Here is a 17,055-nt window from a genome sequence, read left to right as displayed (position 1 = left end):
ACCCATTCTGTCTGCCCAAGTCACCCTGAAACACTGACAACATTGTCAGTGCCTTTCTTCACAAAGGCTACAGTAATAAAAGCCAGCTGATTAGATGAAGCGCAGCGTTAAATAAACCTGAGTGGCTAGCACCCACCAGAGTAGTAGATTTGTCTTTGGTTGACCCTTTAAAGAGTCCCACTTCACAGAGGTGGTCATTCAGCTGTTGCTAAGTATTTCTACACCATTCTATATGTACAGCTGTTCTGTGAACGCCACCGTGAAACCTCAAGGAAAAACATCTTGCTCCTTTGTTAAAACGCAAATAGAAAATCAAAAAACAGTAATAAAAACATTTATGTAGGATTGTTTAATATATCTCCCTCTCCTTTCTCATAGGACAGCTAAATAAAAAATAAATTTGTTTTCACTGGTTATTGGGGAAAGGAAGTTAATGTTTCAGTGGAAATTCCAAGTTTTGCTAATGTGTGAACAATGTAGTCAGGTTGTTCCAGATTATCACCTTCAAGATAATACAGCATTGGCCATTATCAGAAACTGTCAATGGACTAGAAAAATCAGTATGATAGAGCAATTTTATGTTCTTACAGTTTTTTGGGGGCATTGTTGGTTTTGGTTCTTTTTATTGGGGGGGGCAATCTTTTTATTGGGGGGAGGAGGGGTTGGTTGGGGGGTTTTTCTCCTTAAAATGAAATTTCTAAATGCCAGGATCACTTATGTGGCAGTACAACATACAAGTGTTACATGTTTTGTACATTAGGACAATAATAACTGTGATTAGCTGAAGTGAAAAAAGTTATTTTCCACGTTAAAAAAATTCTCTTTGAATTACAACAGGGAAAAAAAGAAGTGTGCCTTTGTCTTTCTGGATTGCATATAAAACTTTATTTTGGCAATACCATACCTACTTCCTTGAACAGGTGGGCAAAAGTCCAGGAAAAACCCTGTTAAAATCTAGTTCGCTGTTTAACTTGAGCAGGAAATACTGTTTAATAATTTACAGGACAGTACTGCAACTGCCAGCTTCCAATCTCACTATGTCAATAACATCAGGCCTTCCATTCTTCCTCCTGTCATTCAAGTGTTGACTAATTTTCATCTTGTGGCTGTAAATTAAGCAAACATACTTTTGGGGTTTTATGCAGGTCAAGAATGAAAACTGCTGGGAAGCACTCAGCAGACACATGCCAATAGTCAGTTATAGAAAGAGACTCCCATTTTAAACTTCAATCGGCCCATGAAACAATAGCTATAATCCCCAGGAGCAAAATATCCAGCTTTTGGAAAATCACTCTATCACCATATCAAAATCTGATGTTCTGTGACAGAGTAACTCAGTAACATAGAACCAGCTTGTTGTATTTGTAAACATGTTTGCACAGAAGTCCTTATGACTATCAAAGAGGAAAAATATCAGTCTTTTGATTGAAGACAATGCTGTGGACAGCAGGTCTCCAGAAACCAAAACTCAAAAGTCACACTTCCCCCAGCAGTGAGGGAAAATTACTTGCTCCAGCTGTACAGCAAATTTTTTAATCACAGCTGCCAAAGATTCACCACAGAACATGTCCGCATAAGTCTTATTCTACTTAAGAAAGACAAAGCTAAAGTTACTGTTTCAAAATAAAAAAACATAACACAGAAATATGCATGAGGAAGCTTTGAGAAAAATTATTTGAAATCTTTGTTTTGAGCACATACTTTGAACTATGTAAATGCACTTGATCTCAGTAACGCCCAACAGTATTCTCCATACACACATTCCTTGGAGGAATTACCACAATAACTCCTCCAGCATTTGCTACTCTCAAGAACCAAGCTAGCCCAAGCACACTGAACTGACATATATGCTTTCTAACACTGACTGTATGTGGTGTATTAAAAACCATAATGAGACATTGCAACAGAAAAAAGAAAGCAAAGAATTTGATGAGTGTAAACACTAAAACTTAAGAAAAAAGAGGCTTTGCATTCACAAATACAGCTCAAAGGAGACAAAGATAAGCCACAGGATCAGTAACTCAGCTGGTAAGAACAAATCCAACCGTGAATAAAGCAAGATGGGAAGCTAAGATTTATATATGCAGAAACAGCCATTTATAATTAATCAGGGAAAAGCAGGGCTCTCATTTCATTATTAACTCAAACTGATTTAAGTCCTTACAGCAAAGAAAAAGCGTGGTTCTGTCTTGCACACTCCCACGGCTCCCCACCACTACGCTGGCATTAGCATGAAAATAATGCTGGCAACACACTGATATTTTAGTTGCTGCTCAGTAGTGCTTACCCTAAGACAAGGACTTTCCCATTTCCCATGCTCTGCCAGCCAGCAGTTGCACACAAAACCAGGAGAAAGCTCAGTCAGGTGTCCCAAACTGGCAAAAGAGACATTCCATACCATAGAACGTCAGGACATAAAATAGGGGAGTTTGCCAGGAGGCACCGGTCACTGCTGGGGGACAAGTTGGGCATCATTCAGCAGGTGCTGAGCAATTGGATTGTGCACGTCTTGTTTCTCTTCGGTTTTATTCCTCTCTCTCTCAGTTATCAAACTGTTCTTATCTCAACCCACAGAGTTTTCTTCAAAAATGTAGGGGGACATGTGCGGAGTGAGTAAGTGACTGCATGGTATTTAGTTGCCAGCTGGGGTTAAAACATGACAACTAGCCACAAAAAGGCTTTTTGGTTCCAGGCTAAGAGACTAACAGCTAAAGTGCATATTAGTATGTGGGGGGAAAGTTCATAAATAAGATACCTAAGGAAATATTTCTCTTTAAGGTTACTTGTTGTGCTGCACACTCATGTATACTTCAGTGGAGGCACATCAATTGAAGTAAGCCTGACAACAAATTTCAAGCTCAAAATTGAGAAGACACTGTTCATTTAAATCTGTTTCTCAATAAACTGAATTCCATTCAGAAATTCCACTTTTCCTCAATAAATGTAAAAAAACCCCACCCAACCAACAAAAGAACCCCAAACAAAAACCAACCAACCAAATGAACAACTCACGCACCCAACAAAACCCAAACCCAAAAAACCACCTCTATTTCTGAAGAGTGGTTCTGTCAAAGATCTGAGACTCAACCTTGTTTCAAAGCCTGTGCTAAAAGCAATCTAGATTCTCTGTTTTGTCATGGAAGACACAAAGACATGCCCACCACGACATGATGCAGTTCTGCCTTTAAAACCACCAAAATTGCAAAGTTAGTTTCTTAAAATCTCAACACAAGAGGGTGGAATTTGACACACATGAATCCAAAATTACTTTTACAGGTACAGGGCAACAGCAAGTAGATTGAAGAAAAAAGCCTTGTGAAACTGCAGGACTTTCACTGTACTGTTATGTTTAAATAAACCCCAAATAATAGACAATGGAAGCAGAACAAAATCCTATGATATGAGAATGTTAATATAAAACTTCCATAGGTATAGCTAATGCAAATTCTGACTTTCTGTCCATTCATTTAGCTGTGAAGAGGTAATGCTTAAACTACATATACTCTAAATTCCTTCTTTCTAGTTCAGCTAGTCTCATCCTTTTTTTTTCTTCCCACCATGTGAAGATATGTTTTGGACAGAAGTGATCTTTTAGACTTTTGCTGTACCAATTATGAGTATGCATACTGATTTCTCTTGCTAATTTAGTAATATCGTGCTATGGCAAATATGGGACATGAGGCAGTGCTTCCTTACCTCAAAGCTTTTCCAAGACTAGAAGATGCAATATTGTTTGGGTTGAAAAAAAAAGAATCAAAAGATAAAACACATATAGCCTTCAATGAAAAGGAAAAGGCACCTTTCTTCTCTCTCCCTGCAGACTACTGTAATTCCTTCTGAGTGGAGTTGACTCTGTGCATACCAATAGGTATTTTGTGTCAGAAGATTGTGCTGGGAATTGAAATTTTCCCAGAGGGAGGGGACCAGAGAGCAGCTGTGGCCAGTGTTAAAAGATACTCAGCAACAGGACACTGACATGCTTCACATAGAACGTACAAACCTTGGCCCTTCTCCTCAGTAAAACCAGATTTAGGTTGGAGATATATGTAAATCCAAAGAAAATTACCAACTGCAAAATCACGCTCTTGCAGTTAAGTGATATTAAACATATTGTTGTACTTATGCTCTTCAAAGAGACTTCTGTGGCTCTGTACATCCCAGAAGCCATGAGCCCTGAATAACAACCACAGAGAATATTATTCTTTACAAAATTGTTTACAGATTAGGAACAGCCCTTTTGCATTCCTGAATTGTGGTTATCAAGTGTTCAAGTAAGGTTACTTGATCTCTTCATTCTATTTCTGCATGGATTTCCAGAAGCCATTTCCTAAATCTGCACTAATCCTTAAAAATTCAAGCAGGTTTTTTAAAGGCAGACTGGTGACAGTAGTGTTTTATACATACTCAGACCTAAGAAAATAATTACAATAGCAATTTTTCAGAATTATATTGGCTCGGTGAATGGTGAGCCCACCTGGTATAACAGGCTCAGACTACCTACTTTCTATGCCCTCATACTCCAAGTAGCACAGAGACACTTCTACTACAAAAGAACACAGATTTAACTCAAAGAGATTACCACACTGCTAGTAACAATGACTAACTGGGCACATACCTTACTGGTGTTTTAGTTTGGTATGAAAGTAAATCAGCACTATAATTATTCTGTGTTTTATCAGCAGAGTAATAAAACACAGTGAGCAGAGATGAACTGCAATTACAATTGATCTCAAATGTTACTCAGGAGTTGCTTTTGATTAGAAGACCAGATTGTGTAAGTATGCCTTGGATGTAAGTTTCTTCTATAGCCAGAGGAACCATAATTTCTTCCTGAAAAAGTGGGAGATTTGAGACGGACCAATCAGTCTTACACCTCTGCTGAAAGCATTTTAATTTTTAAGAACAGCAAGAAGAACTAAGCAAAATCTCATTTATGACTCAAGAATCTCTAGTTAGTTATAGAGGTTGTAAAATACTTGTAAAATGAGTTGAGAGTCTTGGGATTTGGATCTGCATTCATTCTTCCTGACTAGGTAAATACTTGCTGCTAATCCTCACAGAGCAAATAAAGTTCAGTTCAAGGAACAAGCATCCCAGAATCAGAAAGGGTGAATTCATTACTCTCCTCCCAGGAATCACATATTCCACTGGAATCCATGGAGCCAACCAACAAGGTTATGTGTGTGTATACAAGACATGAACATACAAAACACACTTATACATGGGTATAGATACACACAAACAAAAAAGCACTCAGAAAGAGTCTTATATTCCACATCCCTCTGTGGAATAGCCTCTGATCCCATACAGCTTCTTCAGATAAAGGTCATTAGTGAGGAGAATTAAGTTTTTCCTCTCTTCCCTGCCACCGTATCAGAGGCATTCCTGAATTACAGTGGATGAATCCATGCCAACTTGGCTGATGTCTTCTTTTGACAAATGCACAGCTTTCCAGCAATACCACTGTCTTACCACATGGCTGCATAGCTCTACAAGCCATTGCAATTCCAGGTGTGAATGCGTTGTCTCCCTCGCCTTTAACACTGACTCTTTCAGAAGAAAACAGCAAGATACTTCAGAATAAAGACTTTCTTTTCCAGAAGCCACTCTGAGTCTTCCCCAGACACCACATTCCACCCCATGTCCAACAGCAGTTCTAGTTCTGTAAAATACTTTTCACCATTTCTCCTGGCATGGATGCCAGATTTAATGAACAGTTCCCACATGTCCTCTAGACTCAAAAACACCCCAAGGAAAGTGTATTGTGTGGTGCCACCTACCATTCATCTGATGCCAGAAATTTGAAACAAAAAGGTGGCACACCATGCTTGGCAGAAGTAACGTTTCATTCTCTAAACTTCCTTAAAACTCTCTCAGCATCTGTCCATCTTGCTAGCCTGTGCTATAAACTCTGTGGCCAGCCCTTACAGTTTCAGTGCCCTTTAGTAACTCTGGCTATATCTACTTACAGAAAGGAAGCATAATATTGCATTCATTTGCCCTTTTCTTACCTTTGATTTTTATTTTTTTCCACTCACGCATGTGTTTTCACTCCCTGTAGGACTGAAGTAGAATGCAAGAAAATGCCACAGCATTCAGTAGCAACACCCAATAATAGGAGGCAGAAGTAACAACAAGATTGATTACTCACTTGGATCCTGTCTGAATATTGAGATATCATTTTAAAAAATACATAAATTAAAAAAATAAATAGACAAAACTATACCTCATATTTTTAAAGTATATGCAAAGACTGAACACAAAGAAGAGAGAAATTATCAAAGAAACATGTTTGTCTCAAATGAGGTAAAAAAGAACTGGTTTATTACTTCCTTGAAGACTTGGGGTAAAGAATATTTCAAAATAAATTAATTGTATACATCATTGATGAGCACATTCTACCTTCCACTTTTACTCAATTTTTGTTCCTCTATGTCCTTCAAATATTAAACTGGTGGTATTTTGCTCACACATCACATTTTGAGCAGCAAACCATTCCCTCACAGTGAACCTGCTACCTGAAAAGCACGTATTACCATCATGAGATGTGTCTGTTCAGCCTGCTGAACGTAATAGTCCTGGAAAACTGATCTATAAATTTCAGCCAAGAGAATCTACAGGAGAAGCAATTGCTAACTAAATGCTTCTGCTAATAGGGAGAAAAGTGATATTACTGACTAACAACTGCAATCAAAGCCGTATCAGGAACACAAGGAAAATATACAGCAAAACAGTTTGTAAGACACTACACAGCAGGAATCATACACACTACTATTTAAGTAGCTTTTTTCACATTCTTCACAAAGGAATTCCATTCCCCTGGCAAAGCTGAATTGTCAGGAGCAGTGCCATGAAAGTTTTACCTTCTCATGTCTTCCCAATACTACTGAGTTTTAGAGGCAGAAAGCCAAGGTGCCACAAAGTTTGAAATGCATTTAGAAATAAACATCAATCACTTACGCTTACAAATATTTGGGAATATATCTCTTGGAGTGTCTTCCTCTTTTTCTTCATTTTTAAAACATTAGTATACAGGAAAGAAAGCCAAGGGGCAATCCAAGTATGGTAACAATGATTTATAGAGGGGGTAAGAGTTTTATTCAGAACTGCAGAACTTGCGGCTTCTAGTATTTCTAAGCTATACAGCAAATGTTAAAACATGCATTCAAGGTCCATTTTCTCAATACAATCATAAAACATTTTGCCACACTAACACTGACTGTACGCCCATCAGCTGCAACATGTGAGCAACATTTTCTGTTGCAGAGTGTGTCTTGGTAGACCACAGTCTCACAGACCACCGTGGCTAGAAAAAGCCTTACCTTCTCTTCCTGATGCACTCTGTTGGCACTCTCCATCTGAAAGCTGTGCAAGGACTGAATTTTGTCGATCTGCTGTCGTTGCTTCTCTAGCTCTCCTTGGAATTCATTCTTTTTTTGCTCCACAGCACCCCTCTCCGCTGCTGCCCTGCGGACTTTGCCTTCCAGATCCAGGACTCGACCCTGAGGAAGAGCAGATTAGCCAAAGCAAACAGAAATGCTTCCCCCTTGCCAGAATCTTGTCCAATGTATTCAAGGAATAGCAAATTTCACAGCTCTAATAATGCCGGTATCATGAAAGTCCTGGGTCAGCCAGGGATACTTGTCATACACACAGAGACACAAACCTCCCAAGTTTTACATAAATTAACAGGAGTGCATGTTTTGTAGGCACTGTCAAAATTTCACTTGAAGATAAGAAAAATGAAAAGCTCAGTACTTGAGCTTAAAAAAAACCCCAAATCAAAACATAAACATAAAAAAGATAAGAGTCTACAATCTTTCTGAAGTACAAGGTCAAACAATTTTTTAAATGTAACCCATACAATTCTGACAGCTCTACACTTCCGTGTTGGTCCTACACTAACTCAGTGTGAAAACTCAGCTCTCAAATCAATCTGATTTCCTGTAAGAGCTAGAAAAAAGCAGAGGGAAGACAATATTGCCCAACTTTTATATTAACAACTCATCGATGGCTATTACACAAAGACATGTATAAGAAAAATTCATTCATAAACAGAAAATCATCATTCTTCTTGATTGCTCGAAGAGCAGCTACAGTCAGAAGAAAATTCAACACCATCACATCCAGTACATAAAAATACAGAGACATAAGCTAAGGAATCAAGCCTGATGTTTTCACATTCTTTTCCCTTCCCCTCCACTTCTTTTTTGTAAGTACTAAGTTAGTTTTGCAGGACATTGTTTCTAAACATTTTGGGTTAAAATTTTTCTTCAGCAGTGATTAGGAATACAAAAACATGGAAAGGGGTTGGAATATCAACAGAATCTACCCATATGAAAAAAGACCTGGTGATTCTAGGTGGATTAAAAATTAGATATAATAAAAAATGTGCATGTTCCAAGACTCCACGAACATGGACCAAACCTTCTTACACCACAGTTTGTAGCATATTATGTATTATGTAGCATATTATGACCCACCTACTCTGCTTCTCCACCACAGAAAGCAAGAAATGGGAGAGGAGGCAGAGAAAAAAAAAAAAGAAAAGAAGACTTGCAGTTTAGCTGGAATAGCAAGGAAAAGCACTCATTCCATTTCAGTTGTAATAGCTGCAAAGTCTTGCCAACAAACAAATGGCTCTACAGAGTGCTTTAGAAGCCCCATCCATGTCTTCAGCTATGCTTTTATTCCATTCAGAGTGCGTGACTAAGCACAAGTGAAGTAATTTTCAGGCTAACTTTGGCAGAAATGTACAAGATGGTACAGTACATCAGTAATAACAGAGGACCTTGTGTCTCTAGGTTATTGAGACCAAGATAAACTAGGATGGTGGCATATTTCTCACTATCAGCTGCTTCATGGAAGTGCAGCAAAACTTAGCAATATCGATACAGTTACTACCCACTGGTAGCCACCATCCTGAGGTCACTGACTAAAGGGAAAGCAAGGGATGACCAGAGTCTCAGAAGTCATACGGGAAAACCAAGACGTACCCCTAACCACATGGCCAGACACAAGTGTCCTGCTTGAACAGTGCCCACTCTGAGGTGAAACAGGAGTTCAACTCCTTCAGCTACCAACTCAGTACTAAAATTTGGCTCAGTTACAAAGAGGATACAAATTCACTGGATAAACTGGGAAGGAGCTCTCATGAGCCACATTTAATCAACATGTTGTTAAGTTTTAGGTTAGCTTGTTAAAAACAATAACAAAAAACCAAACCAAAACAAAGCAAAACAACAACAAGAAAAGAATTTAAAAAAACCCCCAAAAAACAGACAAACAACAAAGAACAACAACAAAAAAACCCCAAACCTGTCCTGCAGATTGTCACAAACCAGAAACTTGACTCACGTACCCGACTTCAGAACAAATGCTCCAGAAAGGATTAAAACCCAAGCTCAATAGCCATAAAAAATTTAGTTATCATCAGACAAGGTAATTATTCCATATGACTTGCATGTCCTTCTTCAGAAGGGTCACTAAGAAACACAAATTTAGATTTTTAGACACTGAACAACCTAGATTTCCTTGTACTGGGTGGGAAAGTATGCAAACAATCTTATGGGTCACATACGAAGACAAATCTAGGGATATGAGTGTGCCAGTTTTGACTGGGGTAGAGTTAATTTTCTTCGCAGTAGCTGGTGTGGGGCTCTGTTTTAGATTTGTGATGAACACAGGGTTCATGATATAAAGATGTTTTTGTTACTATTGAGTAGGGCTTCCAAAAGCCAAGGCCTTTTCTGCTTTGTCTACATCCATGATGGTGAGGAAACTGGGGGTGCTTGGGAGGAGGGGACAAAAAACAGGGGATGGCATTTGTCACATGTTTAATGTGAAACAGCCCCAAGACAGCTGAATGCTTCGTGTGAGCAGAAGTAACAAGTATCACTCATGCAGGCACGTTCAAGTTTTGGGTTCCTTTCATGTACTCCCATTGTCCCAGTCTCCAACTACTGGTAAGCAACAACTGTAAAATTAATGGAAGTTCCTACAATAAGCTGAAGTTCCTGACTTGCCACATGAAGGAGAATCATCCTTCTCGTGAACTACGCTTATTACCTGCACAAGTACAAAGGGACATGCAGAGCAAAAGGAATGTTACCTGCAGATCCATGCTGCGAGAACTTGCAATCCAGTAATTGAAACCCAAAACAATTATGCACGCCACAAGTGCAGCCATGAGGAGTGGCGGAGACTTCATCCCGCGACAGCTGTTTCCTAGTCCTACCATTGCAAGAAAAAAACAAATCCGAAGAACCACAGCAAGTATGGAAACCTGCAAATTAAAAACGGCACATTATACTGCATCCCCAATTACAGTTACTTTATACACACAGTAAAACTTTCTTTGCAATAATGCACCAGCTCTCAGCTGACAGGCCTACACCCAGCAAGGAAGGTAAATGTATTAGTGTTGACCTGTCCAGGTATTTCCATCTGAAAGACAAAAAAAGGTCATCGCACACTATTAGCTTGTACATAAAGCTTCACGCGGTCTTGAGGGCGATGTCTTGAATACTGATAACAATACAATGAAAATCTGCAGTAAACAGAACCAGCTATCCTTCTATCATATATTCTACCCAAAAAGCTAAGCTGACAACACTGGGCTAGACGATAGATTCCGTTTACCTAATTTACTCAGAAAATTAACTTAGTCTTGCTGTTTGAGGAGGAATTTGCACTTTGCTTCCTAAAATTGCGCCGTTTCAACTCATTCCAGCTGATACTACTATTCTAACTTCTTGTTCCCAAGCTTGTAAATAAATAAGGAAACCAGATTGAATCAAATTATTTAAAGGATAATCTAAACATGGAAATTAATATGAATATGAGCAGACACTCCATTGATTTCGATGCTAAATTGAATTAAGTGTTCTCCGTTTTGATCCTCAGCTGCTTTCTCTGCTCCTGCAGAAAATAAATAATGAATTAGCAGTACCAGGGATACTACTGGTTGTCGTTGAGACTTGGATAATTTCTGTGAAACAGCCCATTTTAAAAGATTGGCAGGGCAAAGGGCAGTTGCAATTCTCTTTGAAATAGGCTACATTCATTTCATGACACGGTAAAATCTGGCCTTAATAAGCCTAATGGCATCTAGCTTTATGAATCCTCAAACTCCACTCAGAATTTCAGCTGTAGTTTGTAGAAGATTGCTCCCTTGTAAAATGAGATTAACTTCTTTTCTTTCTGCACTCCTGTAGACAAAAGACAGCAAAAATAAGCACAGAAGACCAGGCAGACAGCAAATACATATGCAACACAAGGCCCTAGTTCAATCTAAAATGGATACACTTACTAGAAATATATTGTACAATCTCTCAAGGTACATGCTCTTCAGCAAAGCAAACTCTTCCCTACAGCTGCAATGCACAGGTGGCAAGGTTTTAAAAGTTAATAAATGGTAGCAGCTCTCAAAGGGTTTTCATGTGAACATACACTGTAAACACAGGGGAAGAATGTGGTGGCACCACTTTGCAGGTACCAGAAATGTGGATTTTACTGTACATCCAGCGCTTAAGTCCTTTAACAGCTCACCTACACCTAAGAGTGCGCATGCATCCTCTGCAAAATTCCCTCTTTGCAGCCAAGATAAAAATCTATCTTCTCCTCTTTTCTCAGCAGTCAGTGCACAATACTGCCAGACTCATGAAGGTTTCAAATCTGTGTGTTCATTTGAAAAGCTTGCTAATTTGTATTTGAGGGTGGAATACCCAGAATATGTAAGAGTAAAATGCAACTTTCCGAAAATGTTGCCTCTTCACACACAAACACACCACAAAACAATCCAAAGGAAGAATGCAAAAAAGTCTAACACCTGAGTCTTGAGTTTCTTGCCTAAAGGAAACCTCATCTAAGGAGCAAAGGGACACATGCAGCACAGCTCCAGTGAACATCCACAGGGTCACATACAGATGAAGTAAGGTCAACACTAAGAAGCAAAGGCATGGGGAGGAACCGTGCTTTTTTTTCTTGTAAAACAAAAAATTAAGATACAGTAGATTAAAACACACAGAGAGTCATGCACAAATTTCCAGTAGAAAGCTATGAACTGCAGAAACACACACATCTTGCACAGACTATTTTCCTGTTGTGTCATCAGGAAAGTGAGAAGTACAGAGCCACCATGTCTTACATGTGGTCCCTGAAAAGAACCACAGACCTCCAGAGCAGCAAAAATGAGAGCACAAAGGGCATGATTAGCACTGCCACCTAAGGTAAGAACAAGAGAATTGAGGTAATTTTGCATACCAGAATGAAATATTGTATTTTAAAAAACATCTGTCAGAACCTGTCATGAAGTCATCCCTATCCTGCTCTTTGCTACAAGAGCATTATTAGTAGGTGCACTTGACACTTGAAAAAACTACAAACATAGCACTGCAAGATGCAATGATTCATTCCAAGTGTGACTTGAATAAAATAACTGATATTTTCCTCATAGCTGTCAGAATTACAGAAAATGGTTCACATTATCAGCAGTAACAGCTTGCACTGGCATTTATCTACTGGATAAATATATGGGACTAGTTGTTCAGGTCAAAAATTTAAGGAGGTAAAGCAACTATCTTGTTCAAAGAAAGAATAATTAGTTCACCATGCAGCTTAAAGCACGGGCATAAAACCATGTTTAAAAAATGCCAATACACCTAGATAGTACACAAATCTGGTAGCATCAGCACCTTTTCTGCTGTTTTCAGCTGTTAAAAACAAACAGGCAAGAAAGTGCTGATTTCCCTAAAGCATGTTTGACTTCAATACATTGCTCTTTCTAGAAAAGGCAGTGTTGTTTGCCCTTAAATAATTTATATTAATTAGGAATTTATACTGAACAGAGGAAAAGCAAAAGAAAGAGGAAAAATATGAAAGACACAGAAGGATCTTCCACTCGCATACTGAAGACCCAAAATTTTACCTCAGTTGCAATACTGATATTCTCTCTCGCAATAGTTTAAAAATAAAAACTGTTTAACATTCTGCCATGGATATACACACTCATATTTCAGAGGAGAGATAAGCAAATCAGCTCAATAAGCACATTTACATGAAAATGCATTTGCACATGCTGTTTTTCAGGAAACATCTGCTCTGGCACAGTTATCTGAGCTGAATATAAAATAAGTTTCTGATTTTATGGGTAAGAAAATAGTTTTACTGAACACAAAAGACTCCATCTTTCACCAATGTCCATGACAGATGTAAAAATAAGCATATGCGTAAAATTCCTGACTTCTGAACAGCAGATTTCATCCTTCTGCTTTGCCAAACTAGTGGTACCACACTGAAAATGAGATGTTTTAGACTCAGAGATGCTCAAGCAAATTAACATACAGCATACTTTTACTTCCCACAGTGAGCAAGTCTTTCTTTTACTGTACTCAGCTGAAGTAGGATAGCTGGTATATAGGATAGCAATCTTCCACTACAGATAAATAACAACCTTGCCAACCAACCCTCAAGACCAACACACTAGGGGTAAACACAAAACAAAATGGTTCATTTCAGACTCCCAGAAGCAAGGCCAAGTCTCTCTGCTCACAGGGTCCAGATCTGTATACTTCTATAAGACCTGCTGAGCAGGAACAATCAAAAAAGATGAAAAAGTCAATAGACACACAGCAGACAGAGTAGCAAAAAGGCTCCCTTATCTCCCACCAGCACACCTGCCTACCAACCACCTCCTCTGCCACCCAGCCAATGCACTGGTACAAAGCCAGAATAAGGCAGAGCAGCATCTAAAGACCAAGCACAGCTGAAGCAGCCACTGAAAAGTGAAGGCACAGCTCCTTGGACACCTGAGTAAGGACAAAGTCTTACTAAAACCCCTATGGAAATGTAGAGCCACAACCAGAGACAAGACCAAAAAAAAAACAAAAAACAAAAAACAAAAAATCCCCCCACACATAAAAAACAAACCAAACAGAAAGCAAACAACCAAAAAAAAGAAACCCACCCCAACAAGGACCAACTAACATACAGCAGAGAGGTCACAAGATCCCATCCGAACCAGACTGGACCAGAATGGGGAACCTCCTCCCATCTCCCTCAGACAGACAGTGGTACTATCCCCACCTGTTGCAGATTCTTTTCCAAATTCCCAGTGAGCTTCTGGGAGAAATTGCTCGTTTTTTCAGATATTGTCACAAAATTCCTATGTCCAACTGCTTGAATTAAAGCCTGCTGGATTAACCAAGCAAGTTAACTCAAAATTTCTTCCACTGACAAGTTAGTTAGTTATACCCAGACACAAGTAAATCAGAATAAAAGGTACTAGAACTTTGGTTTTATTAAAAAAAAAAAAAATTGGAAAAACAAGTAATTCTTTAAAAAGTGAATTAGAGGTCAAACATTTGTGTGCCCAGTCTTCCAAAAAAAAAGTGACCATTTGTGGGTGGGTGGAAATGGAGTGCAGAAAAAAATGAGTCAAAACCTTTCAATTTTCATTTTGTTCATGGTTAATACACAGTAGTGATTATCCTTGAAAGATAAATCCAGTTGGTTCTTACAGCAGGATCTTACTTACAAGCACCACTATTCACAGCCCCATGGTGAGAACCAGCTACAGCCAGCAGCAACCTTTATGCTTTCAAGGCTGTACAAACCGTACATAGGGGTCAGGAACTGTACACTGTCAAAAAACACAGCACAGATTTCTTATCATCCTCTGCAGCAACACTGTCCGGGGGTGGTTTTTCTTTTCAAACTTGCAAGTCAAGAGGTCAAACAAACATTTTTCCACTAGAGATTTAAAGTTTGTGCACTGAACTCAAGCCCGCTGACCACAAACTTCCTATATGCCTTACACAGGGACCTACAAAATGCAGGAAAAAAAGGAAAAAAAAAAAACCACCCTGAAACATTCAGCAACAGCCACTACTCAAACTTCTATACTTTGAATTAATGTCACTGAGTCACTATTTACCCAAATTATCAAGTTACAATTTCACAGGAAGGGAAGGGCATTTTCACCACAACACATTCAACAACTTCACGCTCATCCTGCTCAGAAATAACCATTTGATAGTCAATTCAGGTCTCAGGTCCTCCTTTTCTAATGCATTTTAAACTAGAAGTAACAGATCAGAAGACTATGAAAACCCTAAAAATGCACTATTTGTCCAAGCACAGGGTGACTGTTACCACTAATTATGTTTCAGCTCAAGAACTCTCTCTTCTTTCAGACGACTACTTTACAAGACGCTAATAACCAATCACCCTCAATGCCCTTTATCTGATTAAAGAGAATTCCCAAACAGGTATGTGGCAAAACAGATGCTAGAGGTTTAAGGTAGGTATCTATTCCAATGAGAGAAGTCAGCTAACCAAAAATAACTTGATAAAATGTCCTAGAATACCTGGAAAAATACATGTTTCTGGATGTGCTGCCTAGGTGTACTTCTAGAAAATACTACTACCACCTGTAGTACTGTGTATGAAAATAAAATTAAACATGCAAACTTATACACTTGAACTATCTCAAGAGTTAGCCATACTGTTCATTTGTTTTTATGAATATATTTTGTTGCCAGTATTTTTTCCAAACAGCATGAACTAGCTTGTTAAGATCACAATTAATAGGACATCCACTTATATTAAACGAAGATTAGGAAACAGAGTACACTGAATTTAGATATGTGATGAGAAACCTACTACAGTGCTACCATTTCCCCACCACTGCAAAGCTACACACATGGTTTGACTGTAAAACATGCAGACCTCCCACCAGGAGAGAAAAAAAATTCAACATTACAAGTAGTTCTTTAAGAGCAAAATGCTGTTAAAATGTAAGATGAAAGGCCATTCAAAAAAGTTCAATTCAGGAGCAAGATTTTCTAAAAATCTGATCAACTCCTATCTTCAAGCTGACAAGGGGAACCAATGAAGTAAAGCAAGGCAAACATCCTGGGCCCAGGCGATAAACAGTGTTCTTTCTGTACCCAACAGCCGAATAAAAATTTCTGAAGAAGTGGGGGTAGCACTTTTGCAAGCAGAAGGAAGGCCTCTGGAGGCATGAACTTTTGAAAAGTCATCAGTGCCCTGAGCAGGGGTAAGGCCTCCGCAGCCCTGCTCACGGAGAGGGAAAGCAAGGAGCAGACTGACGCGGGGCTAGCTCGGAAGGAGGAGGACGACGATGGTGAACAGTCAGTCCCAGGTCACCGCCCGGACTGGAAGAGACCTCGGAAGGCCACCTCGTCCGACCCTTCCCGAGAAGGGTAGGCAGGAGGACGTATCTCACACCTGCATTGATTTCCAACAGTATTATTTCTACCTCCGCTAGGAATATTCAAAGATGTTTCCGGCTCAAGACTTTTAAGAGGGAAGGCTGGCTGAAGAAACAAGGAAATGCGAGGTTAATTAAGTACTATCAGTGTCCGGCAAACACGCCAGCTAAGCCCCGGCAAGCCAGCCCGGTACCTCTGCAAGCACTGCCGGCAGCGAGCGGGAAGTTCCCGCGGGACGGAGCCCGCCCGGGGCCGCCCCTCGCCGGCCTCACCGCCCTCACGGCCGGCTGCCGCCCGCCGCGCACGCCCCGTGCCGGGGCCGCCGCTCGTTCCCTACCGCCGCCAGCCAAGCCGACCCCGGCGGGACAGAGCCGGCAGAGCCGCGGCCCGGCGACCCTCCCACCCTGCCACCCACCCGGCCCCCCCGGCGGCCTCACCTCGCCGTGCCGCCCGCTGCGCCCCCACCGAGCAGAAGAGCGAGCGCGGTACCGCGCCTCCCGCTGCCCTCGTCGCCCGAGGCGAAGGAGGGCGGGCAGAGAGGGACGCGGGGAAGCTCCCGCCCCGCCCCGCCTCGCCTCGCCCCGCCCGGCCCGGCCCGGCCCCTCCCCGTCCCGGCGGCGCCTTAGCCCGAGGGGCGCCCTGGATGAGCAGGAGCGGGCCTTAGCGCCCGTCCGCGGGGAAACCGCGGGACAGCCGCTGCGGCGGCACCTCCCGCCCTGCACCGCCCCGCCCCGCCCTGCCCTGCACCGCCCCGCCCTGCACCGCCCCGCCCCGCCCTGCACCGCCCTGCACCGCCCCGCCCCGCCCTGCACCGCCCCGC

At 40.7% G+C, this 17,055-nt stretch overlaps 1 protein-coding gene across 4 annotated transcripts in view; it reads right to left on the bottom strand.

The window, feature by feature from the left end:
- GOLM1 (golgi membrane protein 1) overlaps window positions 1-16,791 on the bottom strand; it is a 35,212-nt gene extending 18,421 nt beyond the window's left edge. For 2 of the 4 annotated variants that reach the window (XR_004237441.1, XM_032095828.1), the window contains exons 1-3: window positions 16,673-16,788; window positions 10,112-10,285; window positions 7,323-7,502 (exon numbers count right to left, since the gene is read on the bottom strand). Coding sequence is in view for 3 of the 4 variants with exons in the window: in XM_032095828.1 (XP_031951719.1) it covers window positions 7,323-7,502; window positions 10,112-10,240 (309 nt within the window). In the remaining variant the exon portion in view is untranslated. Of the gene's footprint in view, window positions 1-7,322; window positions 7,503-10,111; window positions 10,286-16,672 lie in introns of all 4 variants that reach the window. The other 2 variants (XM_032095829.1, XM_032095827.1) reach the window with 2 other exon arrangements.
- Between the last annotated feature and the right edge of the window lie 264 nt (window positions 16,792-17,055).

Source organism: Corvus moneduloides, chromosome Z (assembly GCF_009650955.1).
Source record: "Corvus moneduloides isolate bCorMon1 chromosome Z, bCorMon1.pri, whole genome shotgun sequence".
Lineage (NCBI taxonomy): Eukaryota > Metazoa > Chordata > Aves > Passeriformes > Corvidae > Corvus > Corvus moneduloides.
The sequence above is the reverse complement of the archived record's forward strand: the minus strand, read 5'-3'. Positions and strand labels throughout refer to the sequence as shown.